We start from the raw sequence: 23867 nt of genomic DNA, 5'->3' as shown, positions 1-23867 counted from the left end.
TTTGCTGCTGCTGCTGCTGCTACCTGTTATGAGGTAGAAGACTCTGGAAAGGTTGGCTTGGCACCGCCACAGAACTGTGAGCCATGGGGTGATGGGGCAATAGGGACCGAAGAGACCATGTGCGTGTCATTTTTTACTTTCTCTAGCACCTGATTAACTTGAGGCCTGAAGAGGTGTTCCCCATCAAAGGGAAAGTTGATGCTGCTCATCTTTGTGCTTAAAGCCAGAGACAAGGAGCCAGGGATGTCGATGGATGAGAGTGCTAAAGTTAATCCCCCTTGCTGCGGTGTCAGCCACATATAGAGCACACCTAATGACAGTGTTGGAGATGGTCCGACCCTCTGCTATAAGCTCTTGAGCCCTTTGCTTGTACAGACCAGGGAGGTGTGACATTAGGTCATCCATCTTGTCTCACTGTGCTCGGCTGTACCTAGAGACTAGGCTAACAGAGTTGGTGATGCACCAATAGGTAACAAATCGAGTGGCCACCCATTTGCCCGCTTCACTGATCTTGTTGCTTTCATTGTCAGGGGTTCTCCAGTATCCTGTGCATTTGAAGGTTTGCTGGGGGTATGTACGACCAGAGAATCTGGTGGGAGCTGGCCTCTGATATAAGGTAGGTCCAAAGCGGAGGCCTTATACTTTATCGACTCTGGGAGTAACTGCGCTGGTATTAACGGGATCTTTAAAACATCCTAAGTGGATTTTAACATACCCTTCAGCACGGGCAGGTATTATGCAGAGTGCTGTGCCTCCTCCGCTGTGATAGTATGCAAGCCCACCTTTTGAAAGGTGGCTGCCCTATGTATGACCTCATGATACGAGGTAGTACCATTTGGAAGAGAAGGCTTGCCTGGGTAGAGGTCAGGGTTGTTGTCGCCTGGGGGTAAAACACCATAATCAGCACCAGCATCATATGGGGTATCATATGGATCAGGGGGATCTACGAGACTAAACTCCCCATAGGAGGAACGTGGGCCTTCCAACGAGCTGAGGTGATCTACATTGTAGAGGAAGGGAAGTATTGGCTTTAAGTGGAAGGGTGGGGAGTATTGGCTTTAAGTGGAGGGGTGGGTAGTATGGGAGGAGGAGGAGAAATTTTAAGAGGTGGGGGCAGGAGGAGGAGGAATGAAAGGGCAAAGGGATAGTGCCATTGTCTTAATGCTTCTTCAGCTTGGGAGGAGGTGGTGGTGGCTCCAGTACCAGTTGCTCCCCGAAGGTAAGCTTCCTTTTGTGAGGAAGTGTGGCCTGCACTGTCGGTGGCAGTTGGGCAGACATCTTGACCATTTACGGGTAAATTAATAGTCTTTTCTGACTATTGTTGAGCTTCTCCTGAAGGCGCTGTAGAATGGGACTGCAGGATTCCTCAGAGCCAACTGAAGAATGCACCATGGATGGGTGAGTCGGAGCTGACAGCTGCCTCAGTGTCGAAGCAGGTATGGATGTCCAATATTGCTTCAGCTCCAAAGAGACCATCTGTGCCAGCGCAGAGGAGGCCACAGATGTCGAAAGCGCAGCAGGCATCAAAGAGGGCCGGGTCTTAGAAGGCTGCCTCAGCACAGTAATCTGAGAGGTCATTGGCTCTGAAGCCTTGTGTCTCTGCTGGCCATGGCTGGGATATGGTGGCAGCCTAGAAAAAGCCCGTACTCTTGAGGGGGCACTAGTTTACTGTAAATGTTTGGTTTTGGGACACAGTACTCACGCTCGATGTCTTATACTTGGCCCAGCGGGGTGACTGATCTTCAGCTAAGGAGCCCGATAGTGAACTTTACTCTGGGCTGAAGGCTGCTGGTTGGTCGGCAAAGGCACCCGCTTCTCCTTCAAAATCTTCTCCAAAGATATCAGGGGAGTCCCTCCTCTCGGCGCTGTGCCATCTTGCGTTGACTGAGGCATCAAATGCGTCAGTACCTGAATGTGAGGTATGAGGGGTAGGAGGTCTTCTTGTGCTCCAGGTGATGATGATCTTTCCATGAGTACTTCGAGTTGCACTCTGGGCATAACTAGAGAAGGGCCCAAGGGAGGGCTGGGGACCCAAACCAAGTGTCGAAGATATCCAGTGCATAGAAACAACGGAACAAAGACAGTACTGTGTGTATCTACGCATTTAGTGGTTTGGAGTCTTTCTAGAGTCTAGGCTCCTCCTCTTTAGAAGGACGCATGGCTGACAAGCAGGAAAGCACATATATAACCTGTGACAGGTGCAACTCAGATGCTATTTGGGTAAAAGAAAAAATTTGCCCATAATCATTTTACCTTTAAAGCAGCTCCTATTCTTGGTTTATAGATGATTAACTACTTAATCAGTCAGTTTCCACATTGTGACTCTCAATCAATAAACTGAGGACAACCCAATTTTATGGATTATCGGCCACTCCCCTAAATATACTGGCTACTTGTACAGTACTTTTAAGCTGACGAAAAAGTTACTTACTTTCGGTAATGTTCTTTTGGGTGGAATCATACTTAACTGCAGATTTCTCACCTTGTGAATATTCCCCCAGACTCGATCCAGAAACTGAAGAGTAGTACTCCTGTGTGCAGTAGGTGACGAAGTGCGGCTCCACAATGACACTGTTTCTTTGCGGAAGGAACGAGTGGCGCTGCATTTAAGCGCCACCCAGATGTGCTGATGTCAGTTACTTTCAAAGGCTTTTCCTCACTCTCAGAACCAGAGCCCATTGGCATATTGGCATGACCAGAGTGAACATCTCTAGTTTGGGACCTTCTGATATGGAAAAGAGCACATACCCCAAAAGAGTGTTACCAAAGGGATATAACTTTGTCTTGTGATAGATACTTCTAACTGCAAAATCTTCACCTTGCAAATAGCTACCAGAGCAGTACCTCCTCAGGTGGTGGGTCTGTGGAATGACTGACAAAAAAATCCTGCAAGACCTAATGGGCAAAATGCCTGTCCTTACGGACCTGAGTATCAAAGCAGTAGTTCTTTGTGGGTGTGCACTGATACCCACAAAGCAGCCTGACAGATATCCTGGACAGTTACCTCATGTGCTAACACAGTGGTAGCAGCATTAGGTCGAGTGGCATGAGCTTCTAACACCTGAGGGACTGCTTTTTTTTTTTTTTTTTTTAAGAGATAGATTTCTTCTGCACTAACTTGCCATTCCTTTCCCCCAAGAAACCCACGAAAAGCTGATCTTCCACTCACTCAATCAATATAAAAACTGAGACCTCCAGATGGTTCACAACCAGGGAAATGCCCTGGTCAGTCCAAGGCCCCACTCCACCCGACTTGTTGCAGTATAACATGGCAGTGGTATTGTATTTGTGAAACTCTACTAGCACCCCTATAATAGTTAGCAGGAAGGCTTTAAATACCAAGCTGATTGTCCATAGCTCCAAAAAACTGATGTGGAGGCAGGTTTCTGCTGGAAATCATAGTCCTCTGATTTCTACTTCTCCCAGTTGGCCTTCTCAGCTCAATAGCAATGTATCTGCCACCACTGTCAGCTCTAGATGGAGTCTACCACTGTCTTAATCGATGTCTAGGAGCCTCCATTGCAGATCTTTTGCTGTTTCCTCTGTAAGGAATAAGATACGTTCTCCTGTGCCACTGGGACTTCGGATTCCACTGCGGTGTCCACATTGCTATCTGGCATGGTAGACAAGCAGGATGCAGGAGGTCAAAAGTCCAAGAACCCTCAACATCATCCTCACTGAGATGTTGGACAGACTCTGGACTCCTCGTCTGGATTAAGGCATGTATCCAGTATGGCTCTTATGAACAGGAAAGTCTGCATAGGAGGCATGTGTTTTCAGCACACAGAGTGAATCCTAAAAATGTTAGGTTTGCTGTCATCTGGAGGTGGTCTATGAGGTATCTGGACTGCTGCCATTCAGTCATTCCTTGTACCAATTGTCCTCCGTATATTGTGGTCCAAGTTTGCCCCCTTCATCATAGTTTTCGTACTTTGCTGGAAATCACACATTTTTCCCACATTTTTGTGATGGGACCTTCCGGAATCTGCAGGAATCCACAAAATTCCTACCATGCAACACTGTCTCATCTATAGTGATAAAAATTCAGCTGCACTCGTCAGCCCAAAAATGAATTTTTTTTCCAAACTGCCCTTTTGGACCTGCTTTGGTTCCCCCTCAATTTCGACATGTTTTTGGCTCTTCTCTGTCACAGGCACTTGGCCCACCTACACAAGTGAGGTATATTTTTACCAGGAGACTGAGGGGAACGTTGGGTGGTAGGAAATTGGTCCCGGTGCGGTGATCCCACACAGAAATGTGGGAAAAATATGATTTATTTAGCTAAATTTGAGGTTTGCTGAGGATTCTGGGTAACAAAACATTGGGGGATCCACGCAAATCACACCTCCCTGGACTCCCCTGGGTGTCTAATTTTCAGAAATGTCTGGGTTTGATAGGTTTCCCTTGATGGCTGCTGAGCTCAGGACCAAAAAGCCAGGTGCCCCCCCTGCAAAAACAGGTAGTTTTGTATTTGATAATTTTGATGTATCCAGATAGTGTTTTGGGGCATTTCCTGTCGCGGGCACTAGGCCTACCCACACAAGTGAGGTATCATTTTTATCGGGAGACTTGGGGGAACGCTGGGTGGAAGGAAATTTGTGGCTCCTCTCAGATTCCAGAACTTTCTGTCACCGAAATGTGTGGAAAATTTGTTTTTTACGCCAAATTTTGAGGTTTGCAAAGGATTCTGGGTAACAGAACCTGGTGAAAGCCCCACAAGTCACCCCATCTTGGATTCCCCTAGGTGTCTAGTTTTCAAAAATGCGCCAGTTTGGTAGGTTTCCCTAGGTGCCGTCTGAGCCAGAGGCCAAAATCTACAGGTAGGCACTTTGCAAAAAAACAAGTCAGATTTCAATGTAAAAATGTGATGTGTCCATGTTGCGTTTCCTGTCGCGGCCATTAGGCCTACCCATACAAGTGAAGTACCATTTTTATCGGGAGACTTGGGGGAACACAGAATATCAAGACAATTGTTATTGCCCCTTGTCTTTTTCTACATTTTTGTCTTCCAAATGTAAGATAGTGTGTAAAAAAAGACGTCTATTTGAGAAATGCCCTGTAATTCACATGCTAGTATGGGCACCACAGAATTCAGAGATGTGCAAATAACCACTGCTTCTCAACACCTTATCTTGTGCCCATTTTGGAAATACAAAGGTTTTCTTGATACCTATTTTTCACTCTTTATATTTCAGCAAATGAATTGCTGTACACCCGGTTTAGAAAGAAAACCTATTGCAAGGTGCATCTTATTTATTAGCTCTGGGTACCTTTGAGTTCTTGATGAACCTACAAGCCCTATATATCCCCACAACCAGAAGAGTCCAGAAGACGTAACGGTATATTGCTCTCAATAATCTGACATCGCAGAAACAAGTTACAGAGTAAAACGTGACGTGAAGAAAAATGGCTGGTTTTTTTTCCATTATTTTTTTTATTTCACCTGTTATTTTCTGTAGGAAACCCTTGTAGGATCTACACAAATTACCCATTGCTGAATTCAGAATATTGTCTACTTTTCAGAAATGTTTAGCTTTCTGGGATCCAGTATTGGTTTCACACCCATTTCTGTCACTAACTGGAAGGAGGCTGAAAGCACAAAAAATCGTAAAAATGGGGTATGTCCCAGTAAAATGCCAAAATTGTGTTGAAAAATTGGGTTTTCTGATTCAAGTCTGCCTATTCCTGAAAGCTGGGAAGCTGGTGATTTTAGCACTGCAAACCCTTTGTTAATGCCATTTTCAGGGGAAAAAACACAAGCCTTCTTCTGCAGCCCTTTTTTCCCTTTAAAAAAAAATATTAATGACATTTTCGCTGTGTTTTGGCTCATTTCTTGGTCTTCTTCAGGGGAATCCACAAACTCTGGGTACCTCTAGAATCCCTAGGATGTTGGAAAAAAAGGACAGAAATTTGGTGTGGGTAGCTTATGTGGGCAAAAAGTTATGAGGGTCTAAGTGCGAACTGCCCAAACAGCCAAAAAAAGGCCTGGCACCTGAGGGGGAAAAGGCCTGGCAGCGAAGGGGTTAACGTGTATGAGACAAAAAGTGTTTTTATAATAAAACAGTTGATATTCTAGGAGAAGGTCCCCACGTAGGATATGTATGTTTCTGTGAATGTTGGAGACACAGCATACCACTTTTGCCGGCATACCACTTTTGCCTATCTGAATGCAGCCTTGAGGAAAGCACAAAGTGCAATGCTAAGAACGTGATGCTTTCCTAGGCGAAGGAACAAATAGATAGAGAAAATAAAACAACACCGCAAATGTGGCCAATGCTAGAAAAATAAAGCAATGCTGAATAAAATGTATCTGGACGAAAGTGCACAACGGCAGGCCTAGATGGCTAAAATAACATGCCTAAAATATGGCTAGAATAAATATACAACACTATCACCACAAACATGATCTTTTTTTAATACCCAGGGAGGGGACGATAGGCCAAAAGGAAGAAAAAAAAAATGGTAGTGTTCGCCCCTCACAACAAACTTCAACAAGTATTGGCAAAGCCAGTAGGTTTCACCTATGCGAGAGCTCTTGCCTTTGCCAATGTCTATTAGCCATGTTGGACAGCAGAGTGGGGTAAGGTAGAGTGGAGTGGCATAGCGTAGAGTGGTGTGAAGTGGCGCAGAGTACAACGGAGTCGAGTGGAATGGAGCAGACTGGCTTGGAGTAGAGTGGCACTGTTTGCAGTGGTGTAAAGCTGACTGATGTAAAAGTTGAGTGGAGTCAGTGTCATGGTAAAGATTTTGGGGCCCAGGTCTAGCCATATTTTGGGGGTGCGGGGGGTCCCTGTTCGGCACACATTTTCTGCTAATTTAAGCCAGCATGATGCTAAGCATTACTGATTTATATGTCAAACTTTAACAGGGGCATAGAATGGTGTAGAGTAGAGTGGGGTAGAGTGGTGTGGTGTACAATCGAGTGGCCTAGAGGAATTCAGTCAAAGGTCTGTGTCAGAGCCTCAGTTCAAATTCTACGAAGTCCTTAATCTCTGAAGAGAAGCCTCCCTCCTAGGTTTTATCACTATTTCAGAGAGGAACGGCACTGGAGATCAACCTTTATTTTGTAGTGCAATGCACGGTGATGTAACTATAAAAACAGAGTAAAGTGGCAACGACTGCAATTACTGAAACAGAAAAATAAAAAGAAATTCAATAGGAGTCAGGTTTCAATACAAGCTTAGGATATCAGGCTTTAATGCAAGCTTGGGACAATCAGCTAAAACCCTTCCCTCCTTTTCTTTAGCCAAATTATCTCCAGCATATAATAACGTTTTGCAGTGTGTTAAATGCTCTCGCATTTGCATGTATACTTTTATAGAAAAAACTGGAATACTGTTTTGAGTTGCTAGGAGCTTAACATGCCAGCCAAGACATAGTGAGTCCGACTGCAGGGTATGGGAGTGACAGATATGCCAGTCAGCCACCTCTGCAGATCTTCGACCTTTTGGAAGCATTCAATCAGGTTAAAAAGCATTTCATACTCTTATAAGCGTTTTATTTAGACTGTTTCGATAATCAGCTTTAAATATAAGGGTCTTTTGTTGAATGTTTATAAAAACAACAATCAACAATTACATCAGCTTAGTTCTAGTTGTTCTGACAAGGACCGGCCTTGCTGAATATTTTGAAAAAATATCTCTGATAATGTGCAAGGTGAAATACTGTTTAACAACTGCTATTTCAACGACCTGATCGTATTAAAGGTGATACTGAGGTCATGGCAAACCTATTAGCGTTCACGGTAAAATGCGCTCATTAAAAACATATATCTGCATTGAGATAACACAAATTTATAAGCATATGCCTGCATAAACACGAGGCTTACACCAGTCCCACTGGCCATAAAGTGCATCATATCTCTGCTGTAATCCTGACTATCACCTCCTGACCAATCCCGTAAGTGAAGTTTCAACCCATCGTCTGTGGACCTGCTTTTCTGCCCGAATATCCTCCACTGAGCCACCTCTGCACTTGCCTTTCATCCCCCGATGTAACAGTTGATGGCACAGAGCTATCCTCCACATACCTGCTGAGACCCGACCGGCCTCCTCTGACCAACCTGATAGTACTAAGGGAGGAGATTCACTCAAGCGCTCCTTATGGCACCACATTGATCATTGCAGTAGGTGCCTGATGTGCGATAAGGGAGCCCAGTCTTAGATACCACAATCAATGTCCCACAGCACTCAACCTATTACACTGCTGGTAAGTTAGGATTTAAAAGGGATGATTGTTGCCTTTGTATTTTATTTTTTTCTATACTTACATGTGCTCTCAGTGAACACATTTTAAATTTTCTTACATTTAAGTTACATTCAATTTGATGAAGATGAAGAGTCCCAGATCACAATGAATGAAAGAAGCTGCAACTTCACCTACCAACGTCTTTATGCACTGGTTATACGTTGCCATGTTATCGTGGCTCCAGTTATGATGGAGGAATGTGAAATCCGAATTTATGTGGAAGTGTGTTTAATATATATGTGCTAAGGATCACTTTTTAAAGGGCCAGGGCATTACATTTATTGTCAGTTAGCATCTGTATATGCATTGTTTTTGCTCCTGAATGTTACACACACATGGGCTTGTTTCCAGTATTCCTAGCGTTGCTGTTATTATTACACAACTTATAATTACTCATTTTAGTAACCTTGGTAGGAATAATAGCAGAGTAACTGCAATGATTTAAGCTGGTGACATACAGATAGGAGCTCAACCCAATGTGCAGTCCTGCCAGGTTGCATCCAGATTCATCTTTTGTGGATTTAGACATAGTAATTTGCAGTCTTACAGCTTGGGAAATTTCTAAACAGATGTCCCCCAACGGTACTCGTTTTATTGACATTGTAATGATGACAGATTTCTCCAGCAGGAGATGCACTAACCACCGGAGCTATTTTGGCTGCCCGCCCTAATTTAAAACAGAAAAGTGAACCCACGCATACATAGGTTTAGATCAGGGTGGCCCCCAAGATGTTAAGGTGAGAAAAATGTAATTAACAAAAGTAGGGAGCATGCTTTTCATTTACTCAATGCTACTTGTTTTGGAAAAATGCACAGTTAATTCATAGGTACTGAAGATAGAGGGGTGTGTCGAAAAACAATTTAATTTGGTAACAGTAACATCTGTTTACAGGGCAAAGAAAAGCAGAAGTTCAATATGAAGCAGTATATACAACATGTTAATTTTAGAATTTTATATACACACAGACACACAGTCCCTTCCTGACAAGCAACATAGCCAGCATTGCCTTTTCACACAACTGTACACTGAATTCTTGAACTTCACTTGCACCAGAGTATGGGTATAGTCTTAGAAGTCCCACCATGCAACATTCGGGTTCTTACAAATGACAGTGTTGGCTGAAGATGGTACATGAGTTGGGACCCCGTGGAGGTATAAGTGTAGTACGTTTAAAGCTTGTGTGGTGGGGCTTTCTTAGGGGCTTAAGAATATGCTCACTTGGGGTTTGAGCTAAGCCTGTTTTGCTGTCTTATTTCGTCACCTGAAACCTTAAATGATGGATTGATCAAACAGCAAGGAAATTAGGTAGCGGGCATAATCAGCTGCCTAGGAATATAAGTTCTTAGTCTCAATGGGGCTGTGCTTTATGACGGTGTCTTCTAGACTTCAAGCTGCCAATGCAATCAAAGACGAACGGGAAGTGGAGAAGACCCTGTACACCCCAGTGGAACAAAAGCTGGAAAAGAGAGATTGGGTACTGTGCGTTGGCACTTGATAGACTGCTGATGTTAGTAGTGGTCAAAGGGTTGCAAGAGCATTATCCCAGTGTCCACTACCACCTGTTTAGAAAGGGGTTTTAAGCAACACAATGAGGTAAAGACCAGTCATAAGCCATGAGGTGGGGGGTGAGGGGGGGTCTTGTGGTACCGAAAGACCTCTTCAAGCCCAAATCTGAATCAGAAGACACAAGAGGAGTGCTCTTCCCTCAGAATTAAAACAAACGCAATCAACACACCCTACGTTAGATTAAGCTCTGAGACTCAAGTCAATCCAGTCCTACCAGGGAACAGCTGGCATTTCATTGGAACTAAGGTTATATGGACCAGTGTGCTGCAATGTACCTTTTTGCTACCATTAGGGCGGTACCCAGCAAAACATTATCTGCACATGAATCCCCAACCCCCTCATTCCCCCCAATAGAACTATGAGTGGGGAGAGGTCCAGGGCTTGGCCCAGTACCATGAAAAGTTAATCCAGGATCTTCGTCCAGTAGCGCATTATGACTGGGCATGACCAGACCATAAGCCGGTGAATGAGACCAGTACTTGCACTGTGAATTGACCAAAAGGCCTGCGCGATGCAGCCTGGCATGGGTAAGATAAGCACAGTGCAGGTAGTATACATGTACCAATCGCAGTCTGGCAGAGATCGTGATGACTCTAGGTGCCATCAGCACATCTCGCCAGTCCTCATTCTGCAAAGGCCCGATGATCCAAATTTCCCACCGGGACACCAGGGATTGGAGAGTCTCGGGAATATTCAGTATTAAGGAATGGTATATCTGGGAGACCCCTCCCTTACCCTGTTCCCCCTTCACTTCAACAGGGCTGAATACTGGCACACGGGTGTCAGAGGATATGAGTACCATCAACGCATGGCACAGATGCAGAAAACTGTGCAGTAGATAGTGCATAGGTCTGTTGGAGTTCCTGGAAGGATGCCATGTTCGTATCTGACCTATGTCCCTGACAAGGGTAATATCTATAGCTTTCCATCTGGAAAAACCTTCTAGGGCGGCTACATCTTGCAACTACATCCCACGCCATGGGGGATATGTTGAGTGATTTTCCTCCACCATCCTGTGTGGCACTGTGCAACTCTCCATCCGCAAAACACCACCTTGCGGACTTCTGGCATATTTTCAAAAATGGGCCCACCACAAAGCAGGTCCATAATATGGGGGAAGCCCAACAGGGTGAGTTCTAATCGATATGCTGGATTGGACCAACCCCCAGTGAACCACTCATTAATGACTAGAATGTGAGATGGTAAGTAGTAGTAATATAGGTTGGACATACCCAGCCCTCCCTTGTAGGGAGTGCGCTGACAAGTGGTCAAAGCTAAGCATCACCTACTGTTATGCCAGAGAAAGGCACCAGCCAAGAATTCAATTTCTTTAAGCCAGTGGTAAGGGATGCTGATGGGAAAATTTTGGTAAAGATCGAGGAAGCAGGGTGGTATCATCATCTTTAATAACGTGATTCGTCCCATGACGTTTAATGGTAGTGATTGCCACTTCTTGAGGTCTGCTTTGACCTTGCTGACTATTGGTGTTATGTTGAGGGACCAGATCAGGGACAGGTCAAGGGCTACATTGATGACTAAGTAGTGGAAGCTAAGGTGCCAGATTGGTATGTTCGATTGCCAGTCCATGACTTCTCAATATCTGGACAAGGGCATCAGAAGTGACTTGTTTGGGTTAAGGATCAGGTCGAAGGTCTCTGCAAATAGTTGTAAGAGGTGAAAACAATAAGGGCCACTGTCTGCAGGTTTGACAGATATAATAGTACGTTGTCTGCATAAAGTGCAATGTGGTCTTTACAGCCCGTTTCCCGCCTCCATCCAGTGAGCAGTGCGTGGCATTGTATAAGCCGTGCGAGAGGCTCTAAGGCCAGGGCAAAAAGGAGGGGTGGATAAAGGGCAGCCCTGCCGGTTCCCACGGCATATGGTAAAGGCCTCCGACACCACCCCATTGATGTGCACTCGAGCCGCTGGGTTTGTATAAAGCAGTCGGACCATACGGCGAAAGCGGGGTCCAAAGCCAGTCTTAAATAAGGGCTACTCCTAATCAATGAGAACAATTCAGAGCTAAGGCTCTGGCCATTGCTGCAGTAGTGACCACATCAAATTCATTCACAATCTTGACCACGCCTTTCAGGATTACTAATAGTGACCAACCAGATGTATGTCACTATGCTGAGTGACAACATTTTGAGAAATGCCAAAATACTATATCCAAAATATTGAGTAATACAATAACGTGAAACTATGTACATATAAGTATAGATTTACTATTTTTAACTCCACATCTACATACCTTGAAGATACATGTGTCTTCAAGATAAACAGAGGTGGAGTTAAGAATGTAAATAAAATTAAACTTACCTATAAACACTTACCTTCATGATATTGGGGTAGTATATATTCTGGATACAATATTTTAGCTTGACAATATTTAAAATTTGATATTGTAGAATACCATCCAACCCCAGTGTTTACGTCAGGGTTACTAACAACAATGTGACGAAAAGCTTCAGCATTCTAAAAGCCTCCAAATGACTAATAAGTAACAAAATCACAGCAACTGTAGAAAATGCTCACTGGCAATAAGGAAATACTAACCGCTATAAAGATCCTCAATTCGATTTCAGCGTAAATATGTTTTTGATTGTTAATCTTTTTGATTTCAAGCAACTAAATATCAGTTTCCCAAAATGCTTTTTTCCCATCAAATATGCATGCTCCATATTGGAATAATACACTTGCCTTTTCCTAACAGAAAAATATGCTCAGTTTGAGAATACGGACATGTATAGCACTGCCATCTTAAAACCAGCCAGACATTCTGAATTACATACTGTGCTGCAGTAAAGGTAGCTACTTCGAGGGTACTGGCGAGGTGCCAGTCATCTACTGAGTTACCTGTTGGAGACCCCTATACTAGAATCTCTCACTTTCCTTACGCTGGGGCCATTGCTCAAACGATTATTGAAGTTTAACACCTACAAAACCTGGACAATTAAAACAAGTGTGCAGAATTTCTGTCTCTGGATGCAGAAAACCCGTTTTTATTTTGAAAATTGTAGATAAATTATGTGACATTACAACCCTAAATTTAAAGCCACACAGGACACTACATATTACAGGTCACGAACATCTCTGCATGAAAGGGCTGTCATGCTTTGTTTTGTACTTCTTTGTTGTAGCGGGACATTTATATAATTTAAAACAGTCAAAAACTTAAAACGTGATGGTAAAACTTTGTTTCGATCTATGGACGAGGGGTTGCAAAAGTTCAAGACTAGGCTTCAGACTATTTTAGTGTGAATATTACTCTGCTCACAAAACAGGGTTTGCGGAGTATCCTGAGGCCTTTAAAAAATGAGCATTTTATCCTGAACCCTCCATTTTATGCAACTGAAACTAAAGTTTCTAAAATAAATCAGGTATCCTTTAAGAGATACTAAAAGCTCTTCTGAACATCCACATCCAAGTGTGTGTTTTTATCCAGTGTGGTGGTAAGTGTCCTTTTATAACTGTTATCAGAAAATCATTAACTAAGACAGATGGGTACTAAGCATAGTCATGAAGGTCCAGATATGCAATTTCCATTAAGATGAGATGGCTTCAAACACCCTTCCAAACTCTTCCTTCCATACTGTTGTACGCTGGGCTAGCAAGGGCTGGGCTGCCAGCCTGAACACTAGTAGTAGCTAACCAATTCCTTCCGCCCTCCCAAGGTAATTTACAGCTGGTCAGGCACTTGTTTTTAGGTCTTGCATACAGATAGCATTTAAATGAAAGTTGTCAAAGACCTACAGTCTACAACACCAATACTTAGAGTGGGTTATGAGTCGGACCAATGCATATAAGGTTAGCTTTCTTGTCAATCTCATCTGCTTGCTTTTCATTTGATGGTTATTACTGCATATATGTTGGTTTCACCCTTGGAGCGCAGGCCTTTTGGAATGACTTGTACCCTCGGAAGGCTGACATCAGGGAACTGTTTTTTAAGCACTCGGCAGTAGCTGACCTGTTTTCTTTCTCTCTACCCAATGTGCTGCTTTTCCTAATCGCACTGCTGACCCTCCCACTAAAAAATCTGTAAAAACAGTTTCAAGATACCTCATCATGTTTTTACTTTTCCTGCATTTAAAAAATAAAATAAAAAAATAGTTCTATTGGTTTTGCCCTATGTAGTAGAAATGTACATATGTAGCCAGTAGCAGTGAAATACATCAAAGTTTGCGGAAGATTTAGCTTTGACAGCGTTGCAGGTTACTCAACAAATATTGTCTATAATATATACATATCATCTGGCGTCAGAGACGGAGTCCTTATCTTTATCCAAGGTGTGCTAGTCATCACCTGGCCCGCTCAACTAGTTGCTTCTGAATGAAACCCATTCAGCTCAGGCTCACCAATCTCTGAGGCACTTTTTTTCTATTTTTTGTGGAACTTCTTTGGGCATCCTTTGGCTTCAAAGATTGTTTTCTCTGCTCCAATATACAGGTCCATCCCATCTTCTATCAATCAAAGGATTTATAAAGCGCACGGCTACTCGGAGAGGGTCCTGGGGCTTGGCAGATTAGATGTCGGCTGAAACAAGAGCCAGCCTATTGATAGGCCGATTGCAACAATGATGTTTTAAGACTGTCGGAAACAGTGTTCATCTTTCATAGCACATAATGCCAAGGGAAGAGCTCTCCTAGCCTTGGCAGCGAGCAAGGGGAATGAACTGCCATCCCATCTCTTCCTTCTAAATCGTGGGACCACTGTCAGTACAGTGCCAGGGGAGTGGAAAGATCTGGAAGGATGATACGGAGTGAGCCTATTGGCCAGATATACAGGGCCAACTCGATAGAAGGACCTGTGATCCAATGTGAGACATTTGAACTGGAGCCTCTCTTTAATAGGCAGCCAATGCAGCTGCTTGTTATGTTGACAAATATCCACCAATCTGGGGACCTTTAGTAGTAGTCGTGCAGCGGCGTTTCGTACCAGCTGAAGTCTCTTCAGCTAATAGGCCAGAAGACCCCAGAAGAGAAAGTTAGACTAGTTGATACTGGAAATACGGAGGACATGACTTACTATCTTCTGAGTCTCTGCAGGTAGGAAATGTAAGAATTTCTTAGTCAACTTTAAAAGTACTAAACAGGAACCAATCACTGCTGCAACGTGAGGGCCAAAAGAAGTTTGATTGCCAAATTTAACCCCCAGATTGAGCACTGATGTAGCTGTGGCCACCGAGGGAGGAGTATGATCACACCAGCAGTCACTATCCCGGAAGGGGGTGAAGAGCCAAAAAGAAAGATCCGTTTTGCTGGTAATACACTGCACGTTACTGTGCCACATCCATTGGAAAGCAACAGCCAAGCAGGACCTGACCCTGTTGTAAAAGCATTAGCTGCGTTCTTATCCAGCGCTAGAAGGATCTGCGTATTGTTGGTATAAGACACAATCTGAACTCCAAAAGACTCCACCAGTGTTGCCAAGGAGATCATATATACATTGAAAAGTACAGGCTCAGGGCAGAGCCTGAGGAACTCCTACCTTTAGTGGTTTGGGATCAGAGGCATATGGTGACATCCAAACCAATAGACTTCTGTTCATCAAAAAAGAGAAGCTCCAGGCTAAGGCAGATCTCCCTATGCCTATACTTTCCAGACGTTGAAGGAGAGTATGATACTGTAGCAAAGGCCGTGGATAGGTTCAACAATATTACCGCAACCTGTTTCCCTTGGTCCACAGCCAGCTTGATGGAGCTGGGGACCTGCATCAAAGTGGATTCCATGCTGAAGAGAGGGCGGAAGCCAGACCGAGATGGGTGAAGGAGCTGGACATGTTCTTAGAAATCAGACAATTGGCCAATGATAATCTTCTCCAATATCTTACAGCAGGTAATAAGGAGACAGGCCTGAAACCGCTCAATATTGATCTATCTGCAGATAGTTTTTTTAATATATGTATCAGTCTAGCATGCTTCCAGCAGATAGGAATAGTTGCTGAATGAATTGAGCTATTCAGAAGGAGGTTCAAGGTAGGATTATTGGCACTCAGGCTAGCAATCAGGATACAGGGAGGACAGGGGTCGTCTAGAGAGCCAGACTTACAAGATTTCAGAGCCTGTTAGACTCTGACAACAAAAAGGTGGCAAACACATGGAAAGCATGTTGATGTTTTGGCTAGCACAACGATCAAATCATCAATCAGGCTCATGTCTGAGAAACTATTGGGACTCTTGAGTTTTTCGACAATCTGGTAGTTGCTCACACAGAGTAGGGGACGCCTCTAAAGGCTGTAAAAGAGTTTCCTGTTTCTTCTAGCATACCTTTATCTTCTCTGATTCCCTGCATGCACCTGCTTCCCTTCTTACTATGGTGTTTTTCCTATCTAGTCCTATTACCCCTTCCCTAGCCAAGATGGCTGTTTTTCATCTTCCTGTTTGTCACTTCCTGTCTAGGGGTATATAAGGGCATTGAATTATCTTCTCTTTGCGTTCCAACACTTCTAAGGTGGTGGTCACGCTCCAGCTGGTCTTTTTTTAATCGAGTTTTGGCTCCTGTTTTTTCCTGTTCTTCCTGCGTTTTACCCAGCATCAAGATTCTGATTTTCCTTGTGTCCTCCTTTTCTTCCAGGGAGTTCCCATCTGGAGGTTTTTTCCCTATGGGGTTTTTCCTCTGGGACTCCTTCTGGAGGGCACGGACTGTAGTGGCGCATTACTGTCAACAGCACCATGGCTACTGGGAGGGGTCGCCCTTACCTCGGCCACAGCCAGACCTGCAAGAACGGAGGCCGCACGCCATCTCCGTCTGGCCTGGACGGTAAGCCAAAGACAAAACCTGACAAAAGCTTACACAAGACCCTAAGTTCCTTGTTGAACTAGGGAGCAGAAGAGGGTCTGCTGATGGAGTTATCAGACTTCTGCTATTTCATGGAAACTACTGTGTCCGCTATGTTCAGCAGCCAGGCGTCGTCAGTCTCAGAGTCCACTTCAACATCTTCACTTTTCATGGGGGTGGATTTCTCAAAGAATGCCAATATGTCACAACTGGAGGCTTTGGGCCAATTCCTAAAAGGTAAAGAGGGTACAAACCTTCTGCCTGAAGGAAGAGAAGCAACATTCCAAGCCAAATGAATAATAGTGTGGTCAGGCCACTCCAAAGTTTTAGTATCAATAAAGTTCACCAGAAAATAAGGTCAAGGATATGATCAGCAGAGTGTTAAGTAATTCACAAAATGTCTCAAATTCCAGGTGGCCATGCTTTCAAGTAAAAGTTTGCCTTGTGGGTCAAAGGCATTATCCAGGTGTAAATTCAGGTCACCTAAGACTGTAAAATTGTTGAATGGAAGCAGATATTCAGATAGACTGTCATCCAGAGAGGAGAGAAACTCCTGCATAACCAGAGGGTCGATAAATTAAGCACTGGCCAAAGATTTATTAGCAGTTAGGGAGAGACAAAAACCAAGGGATTCTGCTCCCTGTAAATCTGTTAACTCAAATGAGACACATTTCAAACTCTTTTTAAAAAGAATGGTTACGCCCCTGCCTCATTTTCCTACTCTATCACAATGAAACGTAGTGTACCCCCTGGAACTGTACGTACAATATCAAGGGCAGAAATCTCTGACATCCTTGTCTCAGTGAGGAAGAGGATATGAAGCTCTTCCTCTATTACTAGGTCAAAATTATGCAAGGCATTTTTGTGCAGAAATCGTACATTAGGGCTGTCCGGATGTTTAAAGATCTCCCTATTTGCATGAAATGAGGAGATTGAACGTTAGACCCTGCCATATCCCGCCCCAGAAAGATGCATGCACAGTGGACACAAACATAAGGCAAAGATTTGTGACGTGTAATGCACATACCTCTAAAATGGGAACTTAAGCGCAGGATATAAAGTTCAGTGAAAGAGTAGGAAATGTGCGAGCCGTAAACTGGAATAAAATGGGCAGCATGGTTAGCCCTGGGCATGGGCCAAGTGCGGACAGGTTTGCCTTAGGTGCGCCAGCGACATACCCGCTGTGCGAATCTGCACTGCGGCTCTGCTTTTCTGGGGTATGGACATCCCCTCACGAGCAACTAGACAGCTGCTTGTAAAGACAGAGGCTTCTTCAGCAAACAGGGAATTCTCAGAGCGGCTCACAACAGAGCTGCAATTCCCCCTAGAGTTAAAAATGTCAAGAACGTGTCAAGGGCAGAGCAAAAATATGATCCACTCAGATAACTTCAAAAATAAGCAAAAGTGTAAATTTGCTAAGCGATCTTCAATACATTAAACATGATTAACTGAAAGATAAAAAAATAACAATTAACAACTTTAGCATAGGGTCAGATCCAAGTAAATAGTTCAGCAGCAAGCTAACTCTTGCGAAGTAGACAACTATTCTTAGCGAGCATCCACGCAACAGCTCTGCTTATATGGGGTATGGTCATCCCCTCACGAACAACTAGACTGCTACCTGCAAACATGGTGGCTTCTTCAACAAATGGAGAATTCTCAGAGTGACTCACAACAGAGCTGCAATTAGAACACACCTACCACCCCCCCACCCCCCCCGAGTTCAAAATGTTAATGAAGTGTCAAGTGCAGAGAAACAATACGACCACCACCACCCCCCAGATAACTTTAAAAATTAGCAAAGGTGCAAATATGCCCAACGATCTTCAATACATTAAAACTGATGATGCTGAAAGATTAAAATTGGCCTAAAGAACAACTGGGTCATATTCAAGCAGACAGTTTAGTAGCAATGCTAAGTAAAGTACGCTACCAGTATTTCAGTCTTTAAGGGAACCCTTGTAGAGCCCTAATTCCTTCCTAGGCTCCGTTTTACCTCTACTACTAGTTTTTGTCTTGGTCAATTTATGTCATTCAGGAATTCCAGTATTACCAATTGAGTCACTATGTCCAGGACCTTTTCCATTTCTCGAAGTATAGTTGGTCAATACCCCTGTGGTTTTCAGAGCTCCAAATTGTGTGATTAAAGGTGTTCTTTTTGCAGTCACATTGTGGTCAATTTGTGCAGTCTACTGTTGTTGTCCTATCCTCTATGAATGATTTTTTAGTTGAATTAGATGCATCCTAGTTCTGATTGCCCCATCCCTTTTGTGCATTGGGGATACCTCACAGTCTGTCTCTTTCATTGCCCCAATATATCTTTCCCATTGCAACCTTAACTTCTTTAGCCCATATGGGGTTTTACTGCTGAAGGTTTTATATGAGGAGGAAATTGCCTGTAGCTCTATTTCACTTATGAGGATTATGCTTTCCATCAGGGAATAGACTGGGATCTCAGACCATTACACAGCAACAACCTGTAGGGCATGTTTAAACTGAGCATATTTAAATATTTGACCTGTAGCTATAAGATATTCAATCTGCAACCTAGTGAATGATTTCACCCCTCCCTCTTCAAGCATGCCCCCTACTCTAGGTATGCCGATCCGATACCAGGCCTTGAATCTTCGTAATTTTGGATATTCTCATAACATTCGACCTCCCCAGAACAGCGTGTTAGTGCCATATGCCAGTGCCACCAGCTGTAGTAAATTTAATTTTCACATGTCAAGATGAGTTTTCTTGTTCCAGGGTCTCTATAATGACTAAAATGATCACAACATGAAGGGCAACTTTATTACAGGGTCACTTAATCCTGAGAATATCTGCAAGATGGAACAGAGGAGGGAGCAGAGTAATGATCACAATGCCAACCTTAATTGCTACATGTATTATTACAAACTCAAACTTCCCTATTTTCTTACTCCAACACTTCCACTTCTCAGTTTTGCACTCCTGTTTTCCAAGCTTGTCTCGTTTAAATCTCTATTTCTATCTACAACCTACTTCTCAAAGTTTCCATCGTAACACCTCCAAACGAATGCTCCTGACCCACTAGTCCCCCTGTCCTCCTTTTATGCTTATTCTCAGTGCACGACTAATTAATTATTTCCAATTTCCCATCCAAATTTTCATTATTGAAATTCACTTTCTCGCTCATTTACCTCTCATTCCTTCTCCTACTCCTCTGTATCATTACAAATCACTTATCCCGTAGTCGTCTACCTTAAATTATTTTCTTGTTCCACTCATTTTTTTTATGTTCAGCCATGCACCTTTTCCTCTTTCATTTGTTCTTCCTCCTCCTTCTCTTCATTGTTCTTTCTTCTACTTTTTGCTCATTCTTCCACTGTTCTTTACTACTAAGTTTTATTTTTCAATGTCAATATTTCTTTCTAACAGCAGTTTCTCCTATTTGTTCTATGTCTAGCATACTTCCTATTTAATCATATTCACTTTTTCTTTCTCCCTTTTTCTAACATAGCATCTCTCTTTCTTCCGACTTCGTTGTTTTTCTTACTTCTGTTTTTGGTTTCACTTCTTTCCACCTCAACCCTTTTTTCCCCATCTTGCCTTATTCTTTTTCTTCATAACATAATTATTGCTTTCTAGATTTTCCTTTCTTTCTCGTTCCCTCTATCTTTACTTGATTGTCTTTGCTTCTTTAATCTTTTCTCTCGTTACTGCTTTCATCAATTCTTTCTTTCATCTCTGCTTTTCTAAACTATATTTTCTTTTAGGCTAGAATCACATAAAATAAAGAATAGGACTCACATAAGAAAGAATAGGACAGAGCGTATCTTGGAAGGAAGGGAGTTCTGTACTGTATGTGCGTTGCTTGGAAACACTTGCTACGTGGTGGAAATCTTCTTGAACCGGTCTGTCTTTAGGAGTAATGTGGTGTTCTTCTTAGATTTCATTACCCTCAGACACAAGAAAATTAAGCCGGTGGGGCCAAAGTAAGTATTTCTAGGTAATGAAAGTAGCTTTGAAGATAGCCACTTGTGGGTTGAAAGAACCATTTTCATATGGTCAGATATTTTCTTTTCTTGGCAATAAGAGAGGCAGCAGAGAGAAAAAATGTTAATCGTCAGTAACTGCAGTTCTCCAGTCTTGAAATCTTTCATAGATTGGTATACTTGAATCATTTCTGTTGTTGAAGTGGAGTCCCATTGTAGACATAGTGAGCAGAACAATGTTCAACACATCCAGGAAAGTTTAACATGATCACATTATTAGCCTACTGACCGCATCTCAAAAGAACCAAACATCAACCAATCAGAAGCAATTAAAACACCACTCACCCCAAAGGCTATGGTACCCCAGGTTTAGATGCACAAGTGTGAGAGGTCCGTCAGGACTGCTCCAATGTAGGAAAACGTTGAAGACACACCTCTTTAAAGAACTCTACATCAGTACATGTTAACAGTCCACAAACCAGCTACACCTCCTACCACTTGTTAACTTTATTGCCTTTGCCTCTGCACAGCTCGGCTAGGTTTGCATTCTAGAAATAATGCATACAAAAATATTAATTACTAATTGTCTTACCTTGTATGCCATAAAGACGGTTCAAGCGTGATCTTCTAGTTTCATCACTGTATGGAACGGCTAACCAGGGCATTTCATTGAAGTATTGCTTAAACGAGTCTTCAGATCTGGGAAAAGCAAAAAAAAAAAAAAAAACAATTATAGAAAAACATTTAGAATCTTCACATCCTGCTTAAGAATGACTTTATCCACTTAACACTTTTTTCATTTGTTAGTCACTTTTCTCATGTTCTACAGGTGCTTACTAAGCCTGCCCGTGAGCTTAAAATTTACAGTGGACTTAGCACCAGTCCATTGCTTATCATTGGTTGGCTTTATTGTTGTTCTCCTTTGCTTGCTTCTTATTTGATGGCTTGCCTTCTTCTTCTTGTGCTTGCCCCTCCCTGAAGCCTAACCTCTTTATGATTTTTTTCATTGGTGCACTGTATCCTTCCACAGATCACATTAAGGGAACTACTTTTTTCTTTTTCATTCAACATTCAATGAGTGCCTGTATTTTCTAGCCCATTCCCTCTGGTGCTGCTTAACCCATCCCGTCCCGTCCACTGCTCTCCACCAGTCCCAACTTGCCTTTAAAATACACCAAGGGGGATTTGTTTGCAGGTGTACAGGGTGAAGCGTAAAATCTAAGTGTTGCTTTTGCTTTATCTTATGTATGCCGCATAATGAATGAAAGAATAAGCTTTGTCACACAAAGGCTTTTATGTCACGAGGGAAGGTCCATCTGCTGCACTTACTCAACTGGCCTCTGAGGTAGAAGGTGTACTTAGCATGACACTTCATTTGGAGGACCATAAATCTGTTTCATGGGCTACTCCAGAACCCCAAATGGCTGAATCATGTGGAAAATAAATTAGGCCTTGGCAAGAATTTCCTTTTATAATATGAAACTACCTTAATCTTTTTTAATTCTGTTCAGAGTTTCCTGAGTAAAAAGTATCTGAAAAATAAGCCATGCTGTTTATTTCCTTCCAATATTTCAATTTTTTTTAAAAACCTTTTTTTTTAAAAACAATACTTTACAGCAAATATTGGCAAAGCCACTGGCTCAGCACTTGCAATAGATAGGCGGGACCTATTAGCTTTGGCAATGTGTGTTATATACAGCCCCTTTCACAATGACCAATCAATTTTGAAGCCTTTGAAGGAGGATGACTGAAAAACGGAGAGCTACAAGGGAACACAGTAATATACTTTTTATGCATATTGTTGACATGGTATTGTGGGGTAGGCTCCATTATGGTAAAACAAGTAGCCTATTCTAAAACAAAGTGAACTGGGGTTTCTCTGAAATTGCAGGGGTCACCTCAGCAGCAGGCCTAAGCCCAGCTAGTCACGGTTCTGAACCCTGGCCAGATGTACCACTTGACAAACATTCTAATAAGAAAATACAATGTATTGAACTTCCCTTTCTGTCTTCCCAGAATTGTGCCTTATCCCTCACCTGTTTGTTTCTAACCTTGATAAAGAAATAATCTGCTAATGTGTAGAACAACTGAGGGGCTTGGCCAAGGCATCTCGATTGTGGTCGCACTTTAGAAGTGCTCCTGATCCATCTGTCATCCGCCTCAACCTGAGCTTCACTCGCCAACGTTTTAAGAAGAGAGAGAGAGACGTCGGGAGACGAGATGGCTGAAGGGCTGCTCGAAGCAGAAAAAAGGGAGGAGGCGGCAAAACGAAGCCCTTGAAGCAGACTCTTGCGCGGCAACACAAAATGGCGGCCTCCCTCGGAGCGGCCCTGCGAGACGTCCTGCTCCCCTGAGGGGCGGGGTGCATTTGAAAGGGTCCCATGGCTGAGAGGGAGGAGGCCTGACCCCAGGTGAGAGGGCATACGGCCCTTCGCCCCTGGACACGGACTACAGACTCCTACGGTGTGCAGCAGCTGCCGGTGAATGGAACCCCCCTCCCTTGAATGAACTGGAGGCCCTGAGGTTGGGGGCGGCTCACCCGTGTCCGGGCGGCAAGAACGAACAGAGGCTCCCACCCTGGCAGGGCACTGGGTGAAGTGATGTGACCGGCCAGCAGAGATGCGTGACCTCGCCGCTCCAGGGCGGATAGGGCTGTGCTGGTGAGCATCAGAGAGAGCTGGGCGGTGTGCAGTGCCCGAGGCGCTTAGACTTCCCTGGCCGGATAAGAGCATGGGTTGACAAAGGCATCATGAGCATAACTTTTGAGGCCCCCTCCCACCCTCCGAGAACACGCACAGGTTGAGGAAGAGCGCATCGTGTGCCCATATTCTGCCCGCCACAATGCAGCCATTGATCCATGGGAGTGGGACAGCCATAGGACCCGAACAGACTTGCGACCGGTGGCTGACAGTTTGGTCCCTTGTGTGAGTGACTTTGGGGACCTATTGCCCGAGGTGAAGGACCCTGGGAATGGGAGAAAGAACTGAGGCCATCCAAGGGGCCAACCAAGACTTATATCCTAAAAAGCTCTGAAAAGACTAGATTGTTGGTGGGACCGTGGCTGAGCTGGGGGCGGGGCAGTCATATGGTGAGACACACTGAATTAATTTCCACAGGCCCTACTGGCTCTCTTGGGAATGAAGCTGCAGACCAGAGTGTTCTTCACCCTCCTGCCTCCTTGTATGAAGATGGCCATTGATGGCAGGGGGCAGAGGGGATACTAACTTACAGGTGGCATAGGGTTCGCTGAGACGGAACAGCTGCCCCGGAGGGGAGATAGTGTGTCCCTTCTCGGCTCCTAGATGCGAATTGGCCCCT

General features: G+C 43.7%; 1 protein-coding gene across 1 annotated transcript in view; it reads right to left on the bottom strand.

Annotated features, from left to right (window-relative positions):
• The window catches only part of NXN (nucleoredoxin), a 325735-nt gene that overhangs the window by 52382 nt on the left and 249486 nt on the right, over positions 1-23867 (bottom strand). Inside the window, exon 5 of the mRNA XM_069226372.1 lies at positions 21142-21248. Within this exon, the coding sequence (XP_069082473.1) occupies positions 21142-21248 (107 nt within the window). The remainder of the gene's footprint in view (positions 1-21141; positions 21249-23867) is intronic.

The sequence above is a fragment of the Pleurodeles waltl genome, chromosome 3_1 (genome assembly GCF_031143425.1).
Source record: "Pleurodeles waltl isolate 20211129_DDA chromosome 3_1, aPleWal1.hap1.20221129, whole genome shotgun sequence".
NCBI classification, from domain to species: domain Eukaryota; kingdom Metazoa; phylum Chordata; class Amphibia; order Caudata; family Salamandridae; genus Pleurodeles; species Pleurodeles waltl.
This window is presented reverse-complemented; position numbering and strand designations above follow the sequence as displayed.